At 44.7% G+C, this 26830-nt stretch overlaps 1 protein-coding gene across 1 annotated transcript in view; it reads left to right on the forward strand.

Moving 5' to 3' along the window:
- Nucleotides 1-10377: 10377 nt before the first annotated feature.
- LOC308410899 (syntaxin-binding protein 4) overlaps nucleotides 10378-26830 on the forward strand; it is a 56754-nt gene continuing 40301 nt past the window's right edge. Inside the window, exons 1-6 of the mRNA XM_080904568.1 lie at nucleotides 10378-10863; nucleotides 10952-11163; nucleotides 18287-18360; nucleotides 24140-24235; nucleotides 26424-26493; nucleotides 26580-26654. Coding sequence (XP_080760694.1) covers nucleotides 11117-11163; nucleotides 18287-18360; nucleotides 24140-24235; nucleotides 26424-26493; nucleotides 26580-26654 — 362 coding nt within the window. The 5' untranslated portion in view covers nucleotides 10378-10863; nucleotides 10952-11116. The remainder of the gene's footprint in view (nucleotides 10864-10951; nucleotides 11164-18286; nucleotides 18361-24139; nucleotides 24236-26423; nucleotides 26494-26579; nucleotides 26655-26830) is intronic.

Genomic DNA, 26830 nt, shown 5'->3' on the forward strand with positions numbered 1-26830 from the left:
AATTAGTTACTGATTACTTTTTTCAAGTAACTTGACCAACACTGTAATTGAATATGTTTCTTCTATCAGCCGTATGCTCCTGTTGACTGATGGCTATATATGATGGAAAACCAGCATGTCTTCTTGTTGCTGTTGTGGAAACGTGTGCAGGTGCAGTATACACATGGTGTGTGTCCCACTTTATGTGGGACTGGAAACGTTTTTATCTCTTGTCCCCCTGCCACACATTGAGATAGTGTACCAGATATCACCATATTTAATGAGCATTAATAACACGTCCCCCACACGTAGTTTGGCCAGTGTGCTTACTTTTAAACAATATGTGGATGAATATCGCAGAAAGAGTCACTGAGAGCTGCTTGGTGAAATGCCTCAAGGTTCTCTTAGGGCCACGTTGTAGGTGTTGTGACAGCGGCCATGCACGCCACTCAACTGCACAAACATATACATCAGTAATGGTATCCTCCCACACTTTGATCTTCCAGAAAATGCAGTGCAGCTCCCTTTCTGTAGGGGGCAGCCTTGTAACTGGAAATACTTGACAAGGATCAACCATCCTTTTAGTTTTCCTTGTCTCTTTCTGTTACATACACTCGTGCTGTCTCTCTCACTCTGTCTGTTATACACATAAACACACATGCACATGCCATCATGATAACAAAAGATGTACAAATATGTGTGGTGGAGCACGGGTGCGTATGTCTCCCAGTGATTGGGTCCAGCCTGTTTGATTTCTCAGTGTGGATTGGATAATCTCCTAATCTGATAATGACCCACTGTGGGGATTTAGTGATTAAAGTTCCAAGGCAAATGGTTGTTGCCATGGCAAAAGAAGATGAAACTGTTTGTGTGGCTGCACAGAACAGAACTGTCACATGTAATGTTGCATGGATATCAACATACGCATCTATGCTAGAGATGTATTGTCAACATGAATTCTCTTTGAATTCACTTTTCTATTGTCAGATGTTTTAGCTTTCAGGACTGAGGGCCAAACTTTTTGATGGACAAAGTGTTGGATTTTCGTCTTTTTATAGAAGCTCATGTTTTCATTTTCAGTTTTTTTTGTGATGGTCTCTGTCTGGAGTTCCAGTTTTCTTTACTCAAACACTGTTTCACCTTTGTCTGTTTGCAGTCTGGCTGTTTTCCTTGTGAGTGTTCACAGCATTTCTGCTGTGGTCAGGCTCATCTCAGGAGGACATGTACATTTATAACAGTTATCATCATCCTTGATTGCTGTACATAACAAGGGAGACACTTCCTGTTCTTCGAAAAGTTCCTCCAAGAACAATATAGGCACTTTTGGACCTCTTGTTTACATGCATGAATCTCTTTTAATACTTCAACTCACCAGCAGTTAACAGACAGACTCTCTAATGGAAGACAAAAGAATGCTGACATGCCGAAAGTGCAAACATTATGAATCAAAGGTATAAAAGTTTGCTTTTAACAGGTTTTTTCAAATAATGTAATGAAAAAAAAAAACCAGAATCTCAACATTAAACTCACCAAACAGACAAAAGCCATTCGCAGCCTGCTGCTTTTAGTCCAGTGGCTCAAAGAACCCTGAAGTTCTTCAAAGCATCTTTGGAAGATGCTTTGAAGAACTGCTAAGCTGCTCTCGCTATTAGATTAAAACATGCAGGATTCCATGTGTTATGCAATTCAGCTGCTGATGAAAGTGAACAAGTCTCATTTAGGTGGATTACCCAAAACATTGCTTTGCCATTTGAGAAATATGCAAAAAAAACAAACAAACAAACAAACAAACCAATGAAACATGGATATGAGAGGAAATGTAAGAGTCCAGAGCAGGCAAGTCATTTCCCAGTGAAGATGGGACAACAACCAACTGCACCATTAATTCAGTTCATTCATTCATTTATTCAAACCGCACTCCGTACGTATGTGTGCGTGAGCTGTAGCACAGCCAATCAAATTAACCAGATTTTTTTTTTAAGAAGAAAAAAAAAACACTCAAAAATGCTGCAAAGAGTTTTTTTTTCCAGGTACATAAACTATGAAGTAGTCAACAACAAAAAATGAAATGCAATATGCAAAACATGCAAGAAGAGAATCACAGACAGAGATGGAACAACTTCCAACTTTGTCCGACAGTTGAAGTTGCATAAAGAACGGTAGGTGGTGCTTCTCTTTGGCTACGATGAGATAGCTGACTTCATCTAACTTTGTGATCTCAACTAACTTTAATGTGTGTGTTGTCCTGCTATTTTAAAGCCGGACGCATCCAAGAATAACATGCAGCTTATCTCAGAATTGTGGGTAAAAATTATTCTTGGAGCTAGGTTTAATTGAGCTGCATTTTAAAGAGGTGCAATTTCACAATTTGTGTATATTTTCTAAGTTCACTATTTCGTCATGTGTTGAGAAAAACAGAGATTTAAAAATCACATGGTCTAATATTTACATTTAGCATAACTGCAACATTCTTCTTTTGTTTTTTTTAAAGACTCGAAAGGACTTGAAGTTCAAAGTTTCAGACTTGTGACTTTACTCGACTTTTACACCAGTGACTTGAGACTCGACTCTGACTTGAGGATAAAGACTTAAGACTTACTTGAGACTTGCAAAACAATGACTTGGTCCCACCACTGCTCTCTCGTACTTTGTGTGTTAGTTAGAAGCTCCTCTGTTTGTACACTGGGCTTTTGTTTCATTTTAGATTGTGCTTCTGCCAGGTTAAAGCTCTTTACTCATCGTGGCCTCATGTCCTGGATTTGGAGCCTCCTCTCGTCTAACTACACAACAATGCAACTTCCTCCGTGTGCTGATGATTAGTCCCATGTAAGGCCTTGGTCATCCATGATTTTTTTCTCTTCCTTTCACTGGTACAATGAGCTACAGTAAGTTATCAGGGTTGAGCTGCTGTTGTCTTCCATCGTTTATTCTGTCCTGGAGCTATTATTTCAATGACAAAACAACCTTTATTAAGGTGGAATTCAGAAATTCAAAGGCAAAAAATAGAATCCAAAGTGCCACAGCTTATGCAAAGCAGCCATGAGTCGGGATAATGAACACAGACACTCTGAGCCTAAAGTGACTTTAGATACACAGGAGGTAAGAAGGGAAGTGGAGATACCTGGGGAACCTCGGAGCTGAAGTCAGTCAGGACGATGACAGACAGGAAATAAAACACCAGACAATAAAGTAAGACAGGAAGTGACTGACAAAGCTGAACTGCACACAGGTGAACAGGCTATGTGATATCTTATCTCACTTTAAACAGATATATGTAATGAAAAATAGAATTCAAATAACTACTTCTGTCAAGCTTAAAGGTTCCTTGTTACTCCTGGGAGAGATGTGGGGGCTTTACATACTATTTTATGTGTGCTGCAACATTACACAGCATTATAAAGAGACATACATAATAAAGTAAAATCTTAATTCTGGTGTTACAGAAGAACACAAACACGATGGAACCAAAGACATTAGATAATTAACACAAAATAAAATCATTTCTTTTCTGTAGACTCACATTGTGTTCATTTGTTGGGAAACGACGACACAAAGAGACACAACAGTGTGTGCGTATGTATAAACAAAGGAGAGCGCACATCGCTGACATACTCGCTCAGCTGCTCATGCTCCCAGGCAAAAAAGAAACCAATAAAACACTGTGAGAAGCAACAAGAAGTGCAGTGATGTCCCAGCTCTTTTATGACTCAGATGTGCAACTTTGCATCTAATGGGATGTTTTAGTGAAGCATGCAGTGTGTTTACACCAGTGTTTCCCAGGCTTTTGGAGCCACGGCCCATATTTCACATTAGAAAAATCCCACAGCACACCACCAAACAGACATGTCACACAAAGCATACGGATCATTCTTCCACCAAATATAGCAGAACTGGCTCTGTTTGTCCCAGTATACCTTTGTTGCTTCCTTCTGACCACTACTCATGCTAGGGCCTTCATCTGGGTCGAGTTTTCTCCAGGACCAGGTCAGACTGAACACTTTTTCTTTTTAAACATCGTCTCACAGCATGACTGTTATTTAAGTTCTTCTTCGTCTTCTTCTGTTTTTACTGCCAGTTGGCAACACATTTATTAGAGCAGGTGGTTGTACTGCCCTCTAGTGGAAGAGAATATCATTGTTCTGCCCGTTACTCACGCCGTCGCTTAGAGCACCAATCAGGTTGGCCAGTACTAATAATGTTCCACGGCACACCTGATCATTTCTCACAGTGGTTGGGAAACGCTGGTTTACACTGTGTGCAGCGTGGAAAGGGGAGTTAGTGATGAGAGCCTGTTACTTTAATCAGCTGCTTAAATCAATTTCCACTTTGCTCACTGGGATAGGACCGTGTCTCTTTGTGTTTTGTGGAAAGTGTCTGGGACTGTGAAGCCTTGCCTGGTGCAGGCTCTAAAGGATGAGATGCTTCACATTTGGAGACAAATCTCAGGTTGGCTACGACTGCAGTCAAGCATTAGCCAAGCTTACATCTGTGCTCCCAAAGCCTGCCTCTGGAGTCAGTACAAGACCTCAGGGTTTGGTAAGGGCCTGGAAAGACTCCAGCTTCTTTAATCCCAACAACTGGAAAACATCACAAACCTTGTCCTGGCTTTAGACAACTCACTGCTTTAACAGTTTTGAACTGTTTTTACTGTATCTCCGCTGTCACTGTAATAATGGTTTGTTTTATTGAACCGAAAAACTGATAGATTGAACAGAAATGTTCCTTTTTGTTTTAATAACAATATCTTTAACCAGGTCTTGTAAACCTAAATGTGTAATCACATACGAGTCCATGTGATAGTCAGACTGGGCTTGGATCAGTTTTTTAAAAGCTTAAAAGTTGGATTTACCGGCACGGACTGAATTCATGAATCCAGCGTGTAGTCTGAACAGGATTCAGAGAGCGTCAGGGTCGATAACCACACTGCTGTCCTTTTAAAAAATATGATGTGGATCCACGCCAGATTAATCTGCTCGACAGCTGGTTTTAAATTTAGCTTGTTTATGGCATTTTGTTCATGGACAGACAGAATCTTGTACTATAACACACCCTAATATCAGCTGACTGGTTTAAATCTTAGTCACCTGCACAGAGAAGGCTAGTCCCCATACTGCACCAGTAATAAGGATAACTGTTTCTAAGTTACAGACCTGGGTTCATTTGTCAAACTTGCCATGCTGGTTCTCTCTGGGCTCCTGCTTGCCCCACTGAGCACAGCTATTTACTGTGTCTAATGAACCCATGCAGGCGATGTGGGATCTCCGCACAGCCAAGCCTCAAACATGGACCTGGATGTGAAACTCTAGTTCATAGCTTGGCTTTTTACCCCATCAGTGACATCTGAATCACAATGGGGACTGTCACGGTCTGGGGGGCAGACCGTGGGGGATGTTGGAGAAAGGACCCAAACGCTGGACTTAATGAAATGAACAGTGGGTTTATTTACAGTGAGGTAAATGTACACCACACATTAAATCTCCAAAAGTGCTCCCTCGACTCCCGTGACGTGTCTTCTCCTAAGTGCTGGTATCCCGTGCTCTCTGCCCCTGTGCCTTCACACACCCCGTGTGTCTTGCAGTCCTGTGTTCCACTCTCCTGAGGGAAAAACACAGACACAGCCGTTATGGCACCAACTCCAGCAGGCATACACTGACCAGCACTACAAACACTGACATGGAGTCTAACTCAACGATCCTGCGCCGGAGGAAGCTCCATCGCTCTGTTAAGTAGCTCCCCCGACGATCCTGATCAGAAGCAGGTGTGTGGTAAGCTAGGCGTGACCAGCAGCTGGCAGGGCCACACCCATCAGGCCTGCAGGTGGCTGTCCTTCATCCTCCAGCCTCACACACACACACACACACCAGCATGGAACACAAGAGCACAGTGCAGCAAACATACATCCAATACACTAATAACAATAAAGGTCCACACTGTTCACGAACCCCGAGTCCCCGGCACCGGGTCCGTGACAGTACCCCCCCTCAAAGGGTCGACTCCCGACGACCCCAAAACAAAACTACAGAACAACCAACCCAGGGCGGGTGGCGGGGGGTCCAGGACGGAGGGCCCCAAAACCACTCCGCTAAACAGCCACCACAAAGCAAAAAAGAAAAACACAGGTCAACAGTTCAATCCCCCGGTCCAGTGGCAGCAAACAGTTCTGGCGGCCGATCTGCAGGACGGCAAAACAAGCGGGACCCGCTGCGGGTTAGGCAGTGGCGGCAAAAAAGTTCAGGTGGCCTACCTCTAACCCCGTGATGGAAGCAGAACGCTTCAGGCGGCCTGCCACGGATCCAGTGGCAACGGCGTTGCAGCTCCGGCGGGCGGCCACGGGTCCGGTGGCGGCAGTGTGACTGCTCCGGCGGGCGGCCACGGGTCCGGTGGCGGCGGCGTTGCTGCTCCGGCGGGCGGCCACGGGTCCGGTGGCGGCGGCGTTGCTGCTCCCGCCTCAGCACAACCCATGATTCTCGATGTACCGGCCGGGCTGCAGGACGTGGCGGCCGGGCTGCAGGACGTGGCGGCCGGGCTGCAGGACGTGGCGGCCCCTCCGGCACGCCGACCTCCAGCTCTGGCTCAGCGGATCCCTCCGGACCTCCGAGCTCCTCCGGTGGCAGCGCGGGCTCACCAGGCTCGCTGAGCTCCTCTGCTGGCAACGCCGGTCCCTCCAGCTCGTTGAGGTCCGCCAGCAGCGGTGCGGGCTTCTCAGTGGGTGGCTCGCTGAGCTGCTCCAGCTCACAGTGCTCCTCCGGCATTAGCTCGCTGGGCTCCCCCGGCTCACAGTGCTCCTCCGGCATTAGCTCGCTGGGCTCCCCCGGCTCGCCGAGCTCCTCCGGCTCGCCGAGCTCCTCCGGCTCGCTGAGCTCTACAGCTGGCGACGCGGGCTCCCCTCGCTCGCTGAGCTCCTCCGGCTCGCTGAGCTCCTCCGGCTCGCTGAGTTCCACAGCTGGCGACGCGGGCTCCCCTCGCTCGCTGAGCTCCTTCAGCATGCTGAGCTCCTCCAGCATAAGCTCGCTGAGCTCCTCCGGCTCACAGTGCTCCTCCGGCATTAGCACGCTGAGCTCCTCCGGCACGCTGAGCTCCTCCGGCACGCTGAGCTCCTGCTCGAGCATGCTGAGCTCCTGCTCGAGCATGCTGAGCTCCTGCTCGAGCATGCTGAGCTCCTCCGGCTCGCCGAGCTCCTGCTCGAGCATGCTGAGCTCCTCCGGCTCGCCGAGCTCCTGCTCGAGCATGCTGAGCTCCTCCGGCACGCTGAGCTCCTGCTCGAGCATGCTGAGCTCCTGCTCGAGCATGCTGAGCTCCTCCGGCTCGCCGAGCTCCTGCTCGAGCATGCTGAGCTCCTCCGGCTCGCCGAGCTCCTGCTCGAGCATGCTGAGCTCCTCCCGCTCGCTGAGCTCCTGCTCGAGCATGCTGAGCTCCTCCCGCTCGCCGAGCCCCTGCTCGGGCATGCTGAGCTCCCGCTCGCCGAGCCGCTGCTCCCGCTCTCCGGGCTCCGGCTCGCAGGGCTGCACGGCTGGCCGTGCGGGCACCTCCCGCTCCCTGAGCTCCTGCTCCGCTTCGCTGAGCAGCTCCTCCCGCTCTCCGGGCTCCTGCTCCGGCTCGCAGGGCTCAACAGCTGGCCGTGCGGGCACCTCTGGCTGCGCTTCAGCCACAGATGGATGATCCGGAGGCGAAGATGGTGATGCGGTGTCCGCAGGTGGGGAAGGTGAAGGTAGAGCCGGTGAAGAAGATGGCCGAGGGGTGACTGCATGCGGATGGGATGATGACGGCGCTACAACCGCAGATGGTGAAGCCGCCAGTGGCGTGGAGACTGCTGAATGAGGCCACGCTAGTTGTACTGTTGGCCGGCTTGCAGCAGCGTCAGCGGTGTCACCATCCACTGAAAACAAAAAAGCAGATGGGGTGAGAAATGAAAAAGTGTCCTTATTACTCACCACAGCCGGTTCTTGAGATGTCCGGGAGGGCGGCTGCGGTGAGGAACGCCGGCGGCGCGAACGCCGTTTCCGGGTAGACGTCGGGGCCGGCGTATCAGGCTGAAGAACCTCAGGCTGGCCGAGTGGGGGGGGTAGCCTGGATCGGAGAGTGGAGGTGAAGGGTGTTGAGCAGGAAATCCGCCACAATCGGAAAAAGATTGTCCAACACCCAGGGAAAACAAGTCAGTGTTTCCTGCAACCGCTTCTCCACAGCACAACGTAAACCCTCCGCGTGCGCTTCCAGCCACAGTTCACATAGACGATTTACTTTGTCTGTCACCTCCCTCCTGAACCTCTCCGAAAAGTCCGCTGGGTCCATCTGGCAGGATCGTTCTGTCACGGTCTGGGGGGCAGACCGTGGGGGATGTTGGAGAAAGGACCCAAACGCTGGACTTAATGAAATGAACAGTGGGTTTATTTACAGTGAGGTAAATGTACACCACACATTGAATCTCCAAAAGTGCTCCCTCGACTCCCGTGACGTGTCTTCTCCCAAGTGCTGGTATCCCGTGCTCTCTGCCCCTGTGCCTTCACACACCCCGTGTGTCTTGCAGTCCTGTGTTCCACTGTCCTCCTGGGGAAAAACACAGACACAGCCGTTATGGCACCAACTCCAGCAGGCATACACTGACCAGCACTACAAACACTGACATGGAGTCTAACTCAACGATCCTGCGCCGGAGGAAGCTCCATCGCTCTGTTAAGTAGCTCCCCCGACGATCCTGATCAGAAGCAGGTGTGTGGTAAGCTAGGCGTGACCAGCAGCTGGCAGGGCCACACCCATCAGGCCTGCAGGTGGCTGTCCTTCATCCTCCAGCCTCACACACACACACACACACACACAAGCATGGAACACAAGAGCACAGTGCAGCAAACATACATCCAATACACTAATAACAATAAAGGTCCACACTGTTCACGAACCCCGAGTCCCCGGCACCGGGTCCGTGACAGGGGACATTAAGCTAACATAGCAGCTTAGTGCTGGTAATGGTAACATCAGTGATAGGGTTTATGCTTCAAACATCATCAATTTGTTATTTTTGCTGAACAAATCTGGGTGTCTTTAGTTTATCTGTTGTTTTTGTTTTGTTTTAATCAATTTCTGATCAAAATTACAGATATAAACATGGACCCGGGCTGTGTTGATGCTAACATGGACAAAACTCTGCTCAAAACAATCTATGTTGTACAGACTAAAAGTTTAAATGTACTTTCCAGGGACATGCAGGTTGTATATGAAACACACTGAGGCAAATACAGGACTATACACATAAAGTGAATGCTAATGGTGGTTAGACACAGGTGCACACAATCAACACAGTCACAGGCAGGAAGTAAAGCTAAATGCAAAAACAGAAGAAGGAAGAAGCTCAGAGACAGATGTGAAGTTAAGAACTAATAAACGTTAGTATGCACAGTAGCTAGAACTCAAAGAGTTAAGAAGAAAATGTAAAGAAGCAGGAATGAAAGAGAAAATATGTAAAGATAATTAGGGCAGCTTTAGTGTGAAGTAATAGCCATACAGACTGAAGCAAAGCAGACAAGAGCAAGAAAACCCCACTGAGCTGTAAGCAACTCCGTGTGTGTCATACAGTCTGATCTGTGCCTGGAGTATTTGAACAGCCTTCTTACAGAGGCCTATATTTAGCACGTGCTTGTGCTGTATGGATTTGTGTGCATAAGCTTATCATCACTTCATCAATTGGTACTCTCCATATCTGCTGGCAGCTGCGGAGCATCGTGATTGGAAATATGCAGAGCATATGTTAACAACCACAAGCTAACGTCCAGGCTTTTGCACCACAGCACAGACATGCTTCAAAGACTCAAAGTGCCTCTAGGATTTGCCAGGTAGGTTTTCAGGTTTTCAGCTGTTTCAGTGTCTCAGGCTGAAGCTGAATATCTCAGCACCCGGTACTCCAGGAAACGTTCCTATGAATTTTCCTGTTATTTATTGTTTGTGTCAAAGACCTCCTGCAGCCTCACGCCCGTGTCACTCAGAAAGTTTATTTGGGGGCAGCACTTTTTAATACAGCACACAAATAATGGTGTAATTACTGACCAGTCACCATGCATTTCTTTATTCGTGTAGGGGGGTAACTTTCAGCAACTAGAATTACCATATGAGAAAAATGTTTATGTATTTTCTAATTATTACGTGCCTTTGGGCAATTTGCAAATGACACTGTAAGGATCTACATGTAATAACAATGTCAGGAAATTCTAGAAGCAAGAACCTTAAAAAATATACTTAGTGTATTCTTTCTATTCAAACCTCCACTTGTGCTGTACCTGCCAGTGAGGATATTTTACTGATAGAAAATTACACCTCAAATCTAGAAAAGTTACACACCAAACTGAATCAAAAAGAAGCTACAGAGTGTACACTGGAGCGCTCCCCCATTTATGAATGTAGTGTAACAGTGAATTCAAACACAGGCAGGTTCAGCAGGTTTTACCTGTGTCCGGTGGGAGGGGCACAGTCATGTTGCTGGGTGGAAACACACAAGAAACAGCTCAGTTACAGTCACCAGTGTTGTATCTTTAAGATGAAGGCAGAGTAATGGATGTCATCTGGGGATTAAATTGCAGTTTCTAAATGGAGAGCAGGGCACTTGTGCATTAATGTGTTTAAAGGCTCGTAAGCCCCTCCTCTCTGGCTCAACAAGAACTTGTTAGCGCAGTGGCCAATATCGTCTTAAAAGAAGCTGTGGTTGATACAAATGGAAGTGTGGGTAGAATCTATGGAAAGACTCATGTTCACGCGTAACGAGGCCAAACACAATTAAACACGTTACCATCAAAGTAGCACAAACATCCAGAGAGAGGGGGAAAGGCAGATTCCGTTGAATGGAGCTGTTCCCAGCAACAAATAAAGCCGCTGCACAGCCACAGCAAGAGAAAATGACAGGTAGGGTGAGAAATGTGTGCGAAACAAACCACCGAATCATTTCCAGCCTCAGAGGGGTTTTTTTTTTTTCATTTTCCGCCGACTTTAGTTATGTAAGAGATTAACCGTGTGGCTGAAGGTGGAGATGTTTGGAGCGCACAGGCTGCTTCGCTGGAATTAGTGCCTGTGCACCATCATGTGGCTGCTGGCTGAAGGCTGAACGCTGCGACCGAGCCTCCGCCTGTCTCACAGGAGAACCGGGCTCCATGTCAACATGCCAACGTTTTCAGTCATGTACAAAGGAGCGGTGATCATCAGCAGGTAAAGGCGAGCGGCTGCGTGTGCAGGTAGAGGTTAGTCTGTGTGACAGCAGCGGTGACACGATGCTGACAGCTGAACTCTGGAAACACGGAGATGCGTTTACTAACCATAACTCTGTCCCGTGGAAACCAAACACACCGCGTGTCTTCTCGGTCTTTTTCTGGTAACCGTGACGCTGACTGTCCGTCTGTAACACAGGCGCGTGGATCTGCTTCGTGTCTCACACGGAGCTGTGCTTCGTGCTCTTCTCTCAGGCTTATCGATATGTTCTAGTTTTCCGCGTGAAATGATGCAGTGATCTTTCTTGCATGCGCTACAAACGGATGAGCTCCACATCAGAGACCAAGTGCGTCCCAAGTTTCCTTTGAAAAGAGCCTCTATGAGGCACTTTATCGGCTCTCATTAGCGGGTTCCATTGTGGACATTTAATGTTCAGTCTGTGCTTTTACTGTGTGGCTCATTGATTTTGTAAATGTTGCTGATTTGATGATCCGTGTTTTACCAAAGTTGGAACAGTTACTGACAGACGTTTGGAAGCTTGTCTCATCGACATTTTATCCGTTAGGGTGAATGATGCAGTCGGCAGTGTGGAGCTGCTTCAGTTATGTTTACAATATGTTTCTCATGCCACAAGTTATACTTCATCCATGTGTGTCTAACAACACAACCACTGAGTTTTTTGAATGGCACCAAGCTTCAGCGAGTGTATTCGTGACTCCGGTCATGCCCATAGACTGTATGAACCTTACAAACAAATAAATAAAATGTTATTTATACAGCACCTTTCTAGACAGTGTCACAAAGTGCTGCACATAAGATAACAAATAATAAAAGGGAAAAAAAACAATATAAAACAGGCAAAAATTAATCAAAAACAGTTAAAAAGGTGAGTTTTGAGTTGTTTTTTAAAAACAACGACTGAGTCCACAGTTCTTAATGTTTGGGGGAGAGAGTTCCACAGTCTCGGGGCCACAGTGGCAAAAGCTCTGTCACCCTTAGTTCTCATCTTAGTCTTTTTTATAGCAAGTAAGCCCTGATCTGATTACCTCAGGGACCTGCTAGGGACATATGGCTGTAGCAGATCAGAGATGTAGACTGGTGCCAGTCCATGCAAGGCTCCGAATGTCAAGACCAGGAACTTAAAATGGACTCTAAATTCCACAGGAAGCCAGTGAAGCTGAGATAGCAATGGTGTCACATGTGAATTTAGGATGACCTAAAACCAGAGACCATCACAGAAAAGGATCGGTGATGTAGATATGAGGAGAACCACTCTAAGGCAGTTCCAGATACACCAACCCAGTGTTGAAGCCTTTCAAGGAGGATGTGGTAGTCAACACTGTCAAAAGCCGATGTGAGGTCCAACATAAGTAGGACAGAGTATTTTCCTGCATCATTACTCATCAAAATGTCATTTGAGACCCTAAGAAGGGCTGTTTCTGTGGAGTGAGCTCATTTTTGGCATTTATTAGACAGAGATTGAGCATTAAAAAGCGCCATATTCAGCGAGGTAGAAGCCTCAGTATTTGCAGGGGCTCGAGTTACAGGACATAGATACTTTTGAGTAGTGATGGGTCGTTCGCGAACGAAATGGCTCTTAGAGCCGGCTCTTTGACGTGAACGACGCGAGCCGTCTCCTTATCGCGAGCCGTCACGTGGGTTTTTTTTTTTTTTTTCTTTCTCTCAGCCTCTCTCTCGCACTTTTTTTCCGCTTCACTCTGCACGCGAGCCTTGTGCTTTACGCTGGGCAGAGGGGGGAGGGGCGGTAGTTACACTCAGTAGCACAGGAACAGAGCCAGAGAGAGAGAAAGAGAGGCAGGGACAACAACATTAGAAAGGTATAGTAATCATCCACAACTATTTTCGGTTGCAGATGATAAAGGATTGAGAAAGTTTATTCATGCAGGTCCATATGACAGAGAATATGCATGTTCTTTTAGTTTTCATATTATAATTTATATTTAATTGTGTTGTGGTTTGCAGTGTTTTGTGTTCTTTTCACTTTAAATTTGTGAAAGGAAAAAGCTGAAAATTTAAATAGTTAAAACTTGAAATGTGAATAGTTGATTTTTGTATTATATGATTTATTTATTACATTTTATGTGGAGTGAATAAATAAAAGTATATTTACGGTGGCCCCTAGAGACAAAGCACATACAAACTTCAAATCACGTACGAACTCTGAAGCATGTACAAACTCCAAAACACGTAAAAACACGTACAAACTCCAAAACACGTAAAAACTCCAAAAACACGTAAAAACACGTACAAACTCCAAAACACGTACAAACTCCGAAGCACATAAAAACTCAAAACACGTACAAAAGACAACAGAAGTGCTCCAGGATGCTGGGCGCAGTGTTGAGCCTTTGTTATCTTGTGGCTACACAAGCCAGCAAGTACCAACGACCGGATTTGGTGTGTGGTAATAACAGGTAAATGAACTTTTTTTTTTAATTATTTGAATATATATATGAGTGCCTGTGTATAAATACACAAACAATACACACATGCTTTCAATTGTGTAATTTAAGTGATCTAGTAGCTCTGCTTTGGAAGTTCAGTTCATGCTAGAAATGTGTTTTGGAGTTTGTACGTGTTTTGTCTCTAGGGGCCACCGCATATATTTATATATAAACATATATAAATAAAACCACTTGTTTTTACGTTAGTAATTCCTTTTGTGCATAATTTTATATTATTGTTAATAATAAATTAATTAAAGCAACAAAACAACCTGAAGAGCCGGTTTGGAGCCGAAAGAGCCGGCTCTTTTTAGTGAGCCGAACCGAAAGAGCCGGATCTCTAAAAAGAGCCGGAAATCCCATCACTACTTTTGAGTATCTACGTTTGAGCCATCACGCTCGTAGAATCCACTCACCGAGGGAATAAAGGGCCAGACGGCAGAAGAGTCTGGATAAACCCTCCTCAGACAGGGAAGTGGAAGACAAGTCCCCCTCCATGGAGCTTTTCCGAGCACAGGAGACAAGGTCTGCTCGGCGTTTCTTACCAGCCAAACCCCGCCGCCAGTAAAGCCTGAGCTTTACCCAAATACCTCCTCTTCTCCCTCTCCTTCTCCGTGGTCTAGAGGAACCGCCGAAAGTGCCTAGCGAGGCTCCAGCTGATGGAGGCGGGTGGAAAATACCGGCGGAGGACGAAGAGACATTGTGAGGCACCATAGAGGATTGGATGGATAGCAAAGCCAGACGATCATACACCAAGGCAGCCAATACATCGTTAAAACTAAGTGAGAACAGCAGAGCAGAAAAAAATAACACAAAAGTAGCAGAGCGCGACAAACTGCACCCGGCAGCGGCAGAGCCAAACACAGGCGCCATCATACCTTTCTTTTCAAAAGGCCAGCAAGGGTTAACGGCTATAGTTGCATAAAAACTGTATGTCCTGTAGTGTTACATGGGTAATCTGCTGTCACCTCTGGAAACACACAAGGCATTAACCAATGAGCGGGTGGTTTCATGGCTGGATCCACCCCTCACTGCCATATCCAGGTTGGAAACAAGCAGTCGTGATTTCACATTGGCCTCATCCATCTTTTATGTTGTCTGTAGTTATGCCTATGGGTTTAGCTTTTGCCACTGTATTGGTCTGAATGTAATATAACTCAGTGCACTCAATTTTTTTAGGACAATTACTCAGCTTGCCGTACACCTGTAGACCTGAGGGTTAAACTGGGACTGGGGAAAGGGGGGAACCTTTGTAGCTGTTCAGTGGCAGGAAATGACTAATCAGCTGACCCGTGCTGGTTCTGAGGTTTAATGCTCTTTGTGGATTTTACCAGCTGCATTCTAAAATATATGTGGAGATGTTACGTGAACCATCATGGCTGCTTTCCAACTCCTGGCCAATGTGACCTTTGTACAACTACAATTCCAAAAAAGTTGGGATGTGGTGTAAAAACATTTTATTCAGAATAGAACATAGAGAAAGCATCAAATGTTTCAGCTGAAACATTTTACTGCAGTCCTGAGCAAAACTTTAAGACCACTTGAAAAACGGCAAAAAATCCTATTTTGCATGTTTGGATCTTAACAAGGTTCCAAGTAGAGCTTCAACGTGCAACAAGGAGGAATGGGAGTGACACAAAACATTTTTGGATCATGCAATTTATTGAAAACAACACTTAAACTGAAACAGGCTGTTTCACAGCTGATCAAAAGTTTAGGTCCACATGCCTTAAGGCCAAATCTGTGTTAAAATGTGGATTCATCATTTTCTGTCAGGTAGTCTCACTGTCATGACGTTCTGATGGCAAAGGCAAAAAACGTTCCCTTTTGAACGTGGTCGGGTTGTTGAACTGCATGAGCAGGGTCTCTTACAGCGCGCCATCGCTGCTGAGGTGGGGACGCAGTAAGACAGTCATTTGGAATTTCTTAAATGATCCTGAGGGTTATGGAACAAAATAGTCAAGTGGAAGACCCAAAACAACTTCACCAGCACAGAGCCGAAGGATCCAACTGGCTGTCAAGACACTGGAAGATCCTCGACCCAATTTAAGGCCATTACTGGTGCCGACTGCAGCCCCATAACCATCAGACGGCATCTCAGACTGAAGGGCTTCCAAAACAAGAAAGGTCTTCAAAGGCCTCGTGTCCTTGGATGCCACAGAACTGACTGTTTGGACTTTGAGCGCCAAACATGGGACATTGAAAGGTGGAAGAAAGTTTTATTCGCTGATGAGAACACATTTAACCTTGATGGTCCTGTTGGTTTCCAACGTTACCGGCATGACAAGCAGATCCCACCCGAGGTGTTCTCTACGCTCCACAGTGGAGGGGGGACCATAATGGCCTGGGGTGCTTTTTCCTTCAGTGGAGCTTCAGGAGGTGCAGGGGCGTCAAACAGCTGCTGGCTGTGTCCAGATGTTGCAGAGAGCGTCCCTCATGACTGAGGGCCCTCGTCTGTGTGGTAACCACTGGGTTTATCAACAGGACAATGCTACAGTACACAATGCTGCAGGACAAAAGACTTCTTCTAGGACAATAACATCACCCTGTTGGACCATCCTGTGTGTTCCCCTGATCCAAATCCAACTGAGAACCTTTGGGGATGGGAAGTTTACAAAAACGGACAACAGATCCAGGCAGTAGATGCCTTCATGCGGCCGTCTTCACCACTTGGAGAAATGTTCCCTCTCACCTCATGGAAACACTTGCATCAAGCATGCCACAACGAATTTTTGAAGTGATCAACAATCACTGTGGAGCGACTCATTACTGAGTTCATGTTTGCAACATTGATTTCTGTTTTGGTGGGTTTACAGGTTTTTTGGAGGTGTGGTCCTAAACTTTGATCAGCTGTAAAACAGCCTGTTTCAGTTTAAGCATTGTTTGCATGCTCAAAAAAATGTTTTGTGTCACTCCCATTCCTTCTTGTTGCATGTTGAAGCTCGACTTGGTACCTCGTTAAGATCCAAACATGCAAAATAGGATTTTTTGCCATTTTTCAAGTGGTCTTACAGTTTTGTTCAGGACTGTATTTCATGAAAATGGCATCAACATCTTTCAAAACAATTGGGTCAGGGCAACAAAAACCTGGAAAAGTAAGTGGTGCTCAAAAGAAACAGCTGGAGTAACATTTAGCAGCTAATCAGGTTAACTAGTAAGTAACACAACTGGGTATGAAAAGAGTGTCGTGGAGAGGCTGATGAAAAAACTGCCAACAAACTGTGGTGCAGTTTCACAATTTTTTTCATTTTCTTTTTTTCATTTGTTTGTGTGATCTTTGGTCCTTCAAGCAGCACTGCATTAACAACAGACACGATTGTGTGGTGGAAATCGATGCATGGGCTCAGGAACACTTCCTGTGCTGTCCACACATGCAGGTTAAAGCTCCACCCTGCAAAGAAGAAGCCATATGTGAACATGATCAGTGATTCTCTGGACCAAAGCTCATTTAAAATGGACTGTAGCAAAGTGGAAACCCGCTCTCTGGTCCAAGGAATACAAATACAAATTAGCATTTCCAGTAGGAGAAACGTTTCGTCACTCATCCAAGTGCAGGTTTCCCCAACCTTATAAACAGTACATTTGCCTAAAAACTGAAACTAGCACCACTGAACAACGGGCTGTGAGCTCAGTTTCTTCATCATTAATATGCAAATTGTCATGACCATTAATCAAAGACAGCCCAAAGCAGTAAAATGAATCCAAACCACAAAAACACAAAAATCAACAGTGAATCCCGCTGTTCTAGTGTGAGACTGTATATCCATCCTTAACAGATGATTTTGAAAGGTCCAGCTCCATCCTGAACGTTGCATCTTTGTGTTATCAGCCAGTGTTTCTTTCGAAGTTCAGCCTCATTGTTGTTACTGACAGCAGTGGCGAACCCTCTGCAGCTAAAATATTGATAGTCCTTTTTGTCATTTGGGTGTAGACAGGAAGGGAACTGCAAACTAAAATAAAGTGTTAAAAAGACATCATTCCAGATACCAAAAAAGTGACATTTATGGTTTGTTCATTTGCAGTATTCTGCATTGTCTTTAGTAGTGTCTAATGAGGGAAGCAAAGGGATGCTTTGCAAGTGTTAGATGAGGATTAGTAAAGAGGGAAAAGGGGAAAGCTGCAGTGTGCAGTCCTCTTGTGCAGCATTATTGCATAAGACGAACAACATGTGTGCCAGCCCTATCTCTCAGAGAATTGCTCACTGTGTGAGATCTTACCAAGATGCTTTGGAGTTACCCAATGCTGCCGTCTCATTTCTGCTTCCTCTGCTACTGTCACAGCTGTATTTGGTCTTGTCTTCAAACAGCAGTGTGAGGAAAGAATTCTTTTGTGTTCATAATTTGAGAAAGATTTTTGACAGTACCATGAATAGAAGACTAATTTTCACAATGAAGTATCTGCAGCACACACTGAAGACACACTCCTTGCCTTGTGTGTGGTGACAAAGTCTCAGGCCTAGACAGGAGAAGCTATCTGAGGTTAAGTTCCCAATACTATAGTTCTCCTATGTGATGGATGGATTCTGACTGTGTAGCAGTGCAGCCTGTGAAAAAAATAGTTAGATTTGGGGGTTTTTTCCTATTTCGTCATCTTTTTCTCCCTCACTCTCTTTCCTTTCCCTGCTTCCTGCTTCCTTTTTATCCACTGACCTCTAACAGGACACTAATGGGTCCATACGGAGTTGACCGGGCTGTTCATTCCATGGAGTTTACAGACTGTGAGAATGGCCTAGGTAAGTCTTTTCATACTTCTGTCCCCACACACCTCAACACTCGACTACTCTCCTTTGTGTTTGCAGAGGTCACATGTGTTGCTGCTTGTAGATGTTGCTCTGGCTCTTTAACTTCAATAAGATGCTCAACTTAAGTTCTTTCATTTTTTTCACTCGCACTTGTCTGACTGCTTACACAGCTCACGTCTGACTTAGGATCCGCATTCAAATAGTGATTACTTAAAAAGTAGCCAGTACTGTACTGTAACATATTTAGTAAAAAAATGTCCATGAAATGACGTTGACTTTAGTGATCCATTAGTTTGTGGACAAAGCACAGTTTCCATAAGACATTAAAGGAGAAGAACGATTTTGGAAGTTCCACATATGGCAAACAAAAACTTACCAACACCTACAGTAAGACCGCGCCATAGAAAACAGAATCAGCTTCACCCCGCCTCACCACCACATACAACCAGGGTTTGTACATCAAAATATGGATGTGCCATGGGCTCCCCAGTGTCAGCCATTGCAGCCAGCCTTTATAAGGAGGAAGTGGAAAGTAAAGCTTTTGGTTCTTTCAAAGGAACAGCCCCTAAAGACCGGCACAGATATGTGGATGACATCTGGGTCAAAATCAAAACCCAAGAAGTAGAAGAATAATAGTTTGCCATTTCTGGACTGTGCTGTATGCATTGAGGAAGATGGAAACCTCAACACTGAAGCCCACACACACAGACTAGTACCTACTCTTTGACTCCAAACATCCTGTGGAACACAAATTTGGAGTAATCAGGACCCTGCAACACCAGAGAGAAGAGAAAGAAAAGGAACACGCATGGATAGAAAGTTCTTAAAACATGTGGTTATCCCAACAGGACCTTCGTCAAATCAGCAAAGATGCATAGGAAAGAAGGTCAGCTGCGTAGAAACTGAACGACAAACGGAAAAACATTGTCATCCCTTGTGTAGCAGGTTTATCAGAGGAGAAGCTTCTCCAAGCACGACATCCACTTCAGGCTCGGCCACACACTCGGACAAAAACTTGTCCTCGTGAATAAAGCTCGTGCTTTCTGCAGGTGTGTCAACATAACCTGAGTTCTGAGAGAAACTGTTCCCCTCACAGGACGTAGTGGTCTGACACTTTATACCCAATAGTTGACCAAACACATACAAGCTGAGATGAAGCCATGGATTTAATAAAAAAACAACATTTTGGACCCAACAGAATTCAGTTCTTTACACCAAGTCTGAATCATCTACATAGCCTTATTCAACCATCCTCCACTAACCACTGGCGATGGAGCATGACAATGAGTAGATTAAATAATATTAGTCTGCGTTTTAAAGGGATTTGCAGAGTAGGTATCATGCTACAGATCACTGTGCTTGCCAAGCAGGGGAAGTAGGTCAAAGCCATAACCTACTTAACTGAGTGGGGTTAAGAATACAGGAGCTGCTGTTGTTTTTATCCTCCACTTCCACTGTCTACTATGCACTATCACTGTGCTGCTGCAACTTGTGCCTAAGCAAGAAAAAACAACTCATGTCCATGAATGCAACTACTGTCAAGCTGCCAAACATCACAGTGAAGCAAAACTGCTTTATATAGATATATTTATGTCCATATTTATACGTCCACACATATATATTCATGAGGTTGTGTAAATCTCCTCAGAACAGAACTGTATTACTCTATTATTGCTGACATGTCCAAGATGATGTCTTACATGATTTGATGTTTAGTAACGTTTGCAGAAGCTGATGGCATAAAGAACGTGTGCACTGCTGAGGCAACTTGTGATTTGGCAGTATATAAATAAAACTGAATATGTTTAAGTTCTGAACATACAGTTTGTAATTATTCTTGAAATGTAACATTTAAAGCAGTAATAAATATTAAATAACAGAATTCAGAGAGTCAGAGTACATAGGGCAGCTCTGTTTTCTCATTTATTTTGACAAATAAAAGAAATGCACACAATTTGTGTGCATTTTATATGCTTTTGTAAAGTGCGTACATGTATGTTATGCAATATATATTTGGCTAGGAAAATGAGAAATGGGTCCAGTGATTTACTGAGAATTTGAAAGTGAATATTTGGTGTGAACACCTTTATTGTTCTTCGCTGCCTGAACTCTCTCAGGCAGCTGACAGACTGAGCATGACTCTGACTCTGTCATTTCTTTAAGTGTTCCTCAGGAATGGTTCTCCAGGCTTCTTGATGGATAGTCAAAGCTCTTCTTTGGATGTTCTCTTAAGATGACCCTCACTGCTTCAATAATGTTGAGGTCCGGGCTTTGAGGAGTCCAGTCCATAACCATCGGTCATGAACTGGCCACTGTGAGGGTTTTATTTTCTATCCAGTTATGCTTTTGGCATAACAGTGATTTTAAGTAATTGGTTGTGCTGTATTTATACATATGTGTCAGTGTCAAAGGTTTTTTGACTTACTGGAAAGCCAAAAAGTCTGAAGAATGAAGATGCGTAAAAGCCAACCTGTGTATCAATATGTGCACGCAGGTGAGAAGCAAAGCAACTAATTCCCATCCAACCTGAGCACATGCAGGTGAATACAGTGTTCTGATACATATATTAAAGTCTTAAGGCTTCCTTAGTGCACACATGTAGCTTTCAGCAGGGAGAAGGGCTGCTGTACACACTGTAGCATACAATCGCATATGGAGGACAGCACTTTTGAATCTCTCTGTTAGTGCAGCTGAAAGCAGCACAGCATCAGCCTGTGGGCAGGGGACGGTGTTTGCAGTGAAAATCGTGTCCGTCACAGTTCATTTTGTTGACATGTTGGCAGTATCTGCAGCTTGTGCTTTAAAGAAGACGGTTTTCAAAACTCACTCTCCCTACTCAACAGACATTTTATATTTCATGTTCTTGTGTTATCTGGGGAATAAGAAACCATTTTAAGAACCTCTTGTAATCACACTGAATAACCCCACATTTTATTTAGATCTGGAACATTCAGTTCTTGTGTAAGAAATATGCCCTTGACTCATTGTGAATGGGAAGTAATGATTCGGAAAGTAAATGCAAAGCTGAATAAGAACAAGGGATGCAAGTCTTTCATATTTGCTCCAGCTGCATGTTTTTCTTATCTGATGATAGATGAGGGCAGGAGACTGCTTTGAGGCTTAAAAGAACAAGAAACTGTTTTCCTCAGAGAAGAGTATAAAAGGATGGGAGGACTGAGACAAGGAACTTTAAAACCCCACTGTTCCACCAGGCGATAATTAACTTGAGCCCTTCACTCCAGACCCAATTAGTTGTAACACTCTGTGTTGGCTCCAGCAGGCCAGTGGAAGCCTTAAGCTAAAGAAGGCCTGATTTCAGCGTTAACTCTACTATATTCTCTGTGGAGTGCAGTGATGAAAGATCCACGTGCAGGAATCAGATGGGCTGTTGGAGCTGTAGAAGCTGTGTGTGTAAAGTGTGCATAAAACACATGAACGTGGAATCATTTTGTCCACTGATTCAGTTATAGTTACTGTTGCTTAAATTATTTACATTTAATTGGTAGTGATAAGATTATTACAATTATTATTATTCGTTTTCTATCCACATTGGAGTTTTGCTCCTTTGCATCATGCCGAAGCTGGAAACCTGGGTCCTCTGTAGCCAGTTAGAAAGATTACACAAGTTACCCTCTGAAGGTCTACTAGAAGCAGCACTTGAATGCAGCACTATAGACAATCCCTACTGCAACCATCACTGAGACTAATCAGCTGATCTGATCAGTATGATTCACGCCTACTGGCTGAAGAAGCTGACTGAACTCAATGAGGCTGCTAAAGGATGAAACGCACCCAGAATGGCTAACAGAAGGCCGGAAGGTCCTGATCCCCAAGGATCCCCAGAAGGGACTGGTCCTATCCAAATACCAGCCAATAACCTGCCTCGGTACCACATAGAAGCTCCTGTCAGGCATCATAGCAGCTAAGATAAACAGGCACATGGCTTGACACATGAGCAAGAATACCAGAGGAGAAACACTGGCTTCTGGTAGACATAGCAGTCACCTGAGACTGATTACCAGAAGGCCTATGACTCGATGCTCTACACATGGATCCTAGAACTATATAAGATCAACGGGACCCTAAAAGCCTTCATCAGAAACTCAATGGGGATGTGGTGTACAACACTAGAGGCCAACTTCAACCCAATAGCACAAGTCACCATCCATCATTTAGACTGGAGAAGTGTAGTCTGATGGTAACAAGAGAAGGAAGGTAGTCAGAGGGGACCATGCTACCAGAAGGCAACATGTAGACACTGAGGACAGCTACAAGTACCTGGGGATCCCACAGGCAAATGGGAAAGACTAGGAAAGCTGCAACCACCAAGTACCTGCAGAGGGTCAGGCAAGTCCTGAGGAGTCAGCTGAATGGTCAGAACAAGATCTAGGCTGTCAACACCTACAACCTGTTGGCGATCAGGTACCCTGCTGGGATAATAAGGTGACCAAACGAGGAGATAGAAGCCACTGACAATAAGACAGGGAAGCTCCTTACCGGGCATGGAGGGCTTCACCCCAAGTCCAGCATCCTGAGACGCTAAGTGGAAGGAAGGAGGCCCGGGACTACTGAATGTCAGAACCACAGTCCAGGATGAGACAACGAACATCCACGAGTACATCAGGAAGATGACTATAACTGACCGCGTGCTTAGTGAATACCTCAGTGCCGAGTATAGCCTGGAAGTCCTAAGGTCAAAATGGGAGACGCACCCTAGGGCGGTCAAGAATGACTGAGCTAAGATCCTGTGGGACTTCCAGATACACATGGACAAACTGGTGATGGCAAACGAACCAGACATAGTAGTGGTGGACAACCAGAGATGGCCGCAGTAATAGATGTAGCTATTAGAGATGGACTGATACCGATACGTAATATCGGATCAGTCCATCTCTAGTAGCTATACCAGCAATGTCAGGAAGAAGGAACACAAGAAGCTGGAGAAGTACCACCGGCTGAGAGAAGAACTCGAAAAATGTGGAAGGTGAAGCTAACAGTGGTTCCAGTGGTAACTGGAGCAGTGACTCCCAAGCGAGGCAAGTGGCTCCAGCAGATCCCAGGAACAACATTGGAGATCTCTGTCCAGAAGGATGCTGTCCTAGGAACAGTAAAATACTGAGCAGGACCCTCAAGCTCACAGGCCCACAGGGGCATTTCTTCTGTTTGGAATTGAATTGCTTCTTACTGTGGAAATGGTGTGGAACAGTGACATAGTGGTGGAGTGGTGATTTAGTGTACGGGGGAAAGTGCATTAAAGTAAGAGTGCTTTACATAAAGCTTGATCTGGTCATAAAGACTTTTTTCTATGCTTAGTGGTTGCAGTGGCACAGGTTTCAGAGACAGGAAAACACAGTCTAAATGCACACAGTCCAACCAGCTCGTTTTGTTTCAGAAATTCAATTAAGTTTTATTTATATAATGCCAAATCATAAGAGCAGTCACCTCAAGGGTAAAGACAATAATGCAGAGGGAAGCCCGTCAGTCAAATGAACCCCTTTGAGCTGTAAGAAATGTAACTAGGTCATAGATGGAAGAAATCTGACAACAGTGTGCCAGGAGACATGAACCTCTGTCTGTTGTGCTTGAGCAGGTTTTTGCAGGACTGTCATTAACCTGGAAATCAGAGTGTTCCCTATGATGCATTGTTTCCAGGCAGTGACTCCACTGTCATCATTTTTTACAAGGCACAAAGTGGCTGGAGGGCAAAAAATCATTAAAGAAACACTGGAAAACCCATTAAAGTACTCTTTTTCTATCTCTCTCTCTACAGGAATTAAAGTGATAGGTGGAGTGAAGGAGCTAACAGGAGAGGAGTTTGGAGTCTACGTCAAACGGATTTTACCAGGTGGCCTTGCTTCAACTGATGGTAAGACTTGAAATCCAGAAACCTTTGGTCAGACTGTGCTAGAACAGCACAGTCTGAATTTAGACTAGTTACTTTGACCCCCAACACAGAAGATAATATTTCTAGAACAAAGGCAGTAAAAGTTTCGACTTCCGCCTCTGAATTGGGGCGATAAGAAAAAGAGAAAATACTTGTGGGACTATAAATGTTCAGTCATTCTCCAACATCTCTGTTGGAGAATGACTGAACATTTATAGGCTCTATGTGAAGCAGTATTACTGAATGGGTAATTCCTGAATATTTCCCAGAAAGTTCAAAAGAGGTGAAGAGGACCAAGTTGGCTTGGCCTATAGAAAAGCCACATAACAGTACAGCAGTTATTTGTGGACATTTCCATTGTCTCCTCCGATATTTCACAGCAACACCTTGAACATGTCTGTTGAGACCAAGCATGCAGTCTGCAGCAGTGCTGGTGTTATTTTAAATGCACAAATCCTTTGTTTGTGCCTTTACTACATAATGTAGAAATTTAGCGAGCCCTTGTGCTAAATTTTCCCACTCATGAAGATCATGTGAATGACTCCAAAAGCCAAAGAATAGAAATGAACGTTGACAGTGGCCTGACTGAAGACCTTTGCAGTGAGAACAAGTATTTTTGGAGCATATCTCCTGTGAGTATTAAAACATGAATAATATACACCACAAGATTGTCTTGGCCTACTTTTTGTGTATCGCACCATGAATGATGGATATAGGGCAAAGAGAGAAGTGTCTGTAAAAATTGTTGTTTGTTTCTTACAGCTTGTCCAGAACACCACATATGCTTGACTTTAGTTAGGCCACATTCTTCTTCAGTTGCTGGTATACAGATCAAAGGGTTTTGCTGTATTGTCGCAGTGCTGGTCTCTTCCTGACCCACCAGTCTGACATTTAAACTGCAGTCAGAAGAGCTGAGCTCACAGTTCACATCCCCGACTCCTCACTAAGATTTTCATGTCAATTCCAAGTGAGTTCACACTAAAATGTGCAAGATGTTGCTGTTTAACTCATAACTGAGTCTCATGTTGGTTTAAAGCTGAGGTACGCAGCATGTTTGGTGTCACTAGAGGGAAAAAAATCCATCATAACCATTCAGCATGTCTGTCAGACATCTAACTCAGTGAACACAGTCTTTGAAGTGGCCAGATAAATGTTACCATGAGCAGGTTCAGACTACGGCACACAATGTGCAGAATCAAAGTCCTCAGCATCAAACGGATGGTCTTTAATCCCAGTGGAACTCTCTACAGTCTTCTTGTTCTCATTTACTGTACAAGGATATTTGGCCTGCAGACTAGGGTGGAGCCACGGATCAAACCACTAAGTAGATGTAGATGACTTGCTCTACCTCCTGAGCTACAGCCACCCCCCATGGCTGGATGGACTTCATATCATAAATCCCTTTTTCTGTAAGACACATTCATGGGTCCTATAGGATATAAGGCAAAAAGAGAGTTCATTTAGTTCCAGCGAATTTGAAAGGGACTATTTGGGAATATTTCTTCTTCAGCCCAGCCTAAACTCTCTGAGGCAGCTTTCTGTCATTTCTTTCAGTAGTCTTCAAGAATCGTTCCCCAGGCTTCTTGAAGGACATTCAAAGCTCTTCTTTGGATGTTTCTGCCTTTTGGTCTGTTCTCTGTCAAGATAATCTCACACTGCTTCAGTAATGTGTGGGCTTTGGGGAGGCCAATCCATGACCGAAACAAAACTTTGAAAGAAGCTCGTATAATGGAACAAGGACTCACTCTGAGAGTGAAAACCTCAGCCAAGCAGCTCACTTTCTGGGTAATATTTCATTTGAAGTGAACAATGTTGTATTTTGTTTTCTATGTTCTTTTTAAACTTACTCTAAGACGTTTGCAGAAGAGTAAAAATCAGATAACTCTAGCAAAACGGAGGTTTTCTTCGATTACACAAACGTGATACAGTAATGGATAATTGTTATTGATTTAGAAATAACTGAGCATGAATAACTTGAGCTTATTATATAATATTATATTGCATTATATATAACTAACCTGGCAGCTCATTCTCTTGACAACACTTTCTTTAAAGATATAACACGTTTTGGGGTCAACCCGAAAGAAAGAAACATCCAAAATGAACCACTGCTGTCCAGCTGACAGCTCCCCTCTGCACTTGCATGTAATCTGTGTTTAACCTTTCACAGGAAACCTGATGCCAGGGGACCAGATCTTGGAAGTGAATGGGGACAGCCTAGTAGGTGTCACAAGTGAAAGGTAATCTGCTAAAGTCACTGCTCTCATGTTAACAGTAGTGATGCTGGAAGACAATCTGTGTAAATGTGTTTGCATGTGTTTCACAGAGCTGTGGATATCTTGAGAGCAGCCTCTGCAACCAATCACATGCGACTTCTTGTAGCCAGAGATGAGGAAGCAAAGTAAGCAGAAGTCTGTCTACAGTCCTGTGTGTTAATGCCACTGTTTCTCTGCAGACTATAAAAATGAGCTTGTGTGTGGTAGTCAAAATCATTTTTTTTGCCCTTAACAGCAGTAATGCCCCCTGAATGCTGTTCAAAAAGGAGTACTGTCTTGGTTTACTGTAGGTCCTGCTTTT

Source organism: Rhamphochromis sp. 'chilingali' (genome assembly GCF_963969265.1).
Source record: "Rhamphochromis sp. 'chilingali' genome assembly, chromosome: 15".
Taxonomy (NCBI): domain Eukaryota; kingdom Metazoa; phylum Chordata; class Actinopteri; order Cichliformes; family Cichlidae; genus Rhamphochromis; species Rhamphochromis sp. 'chilingali'.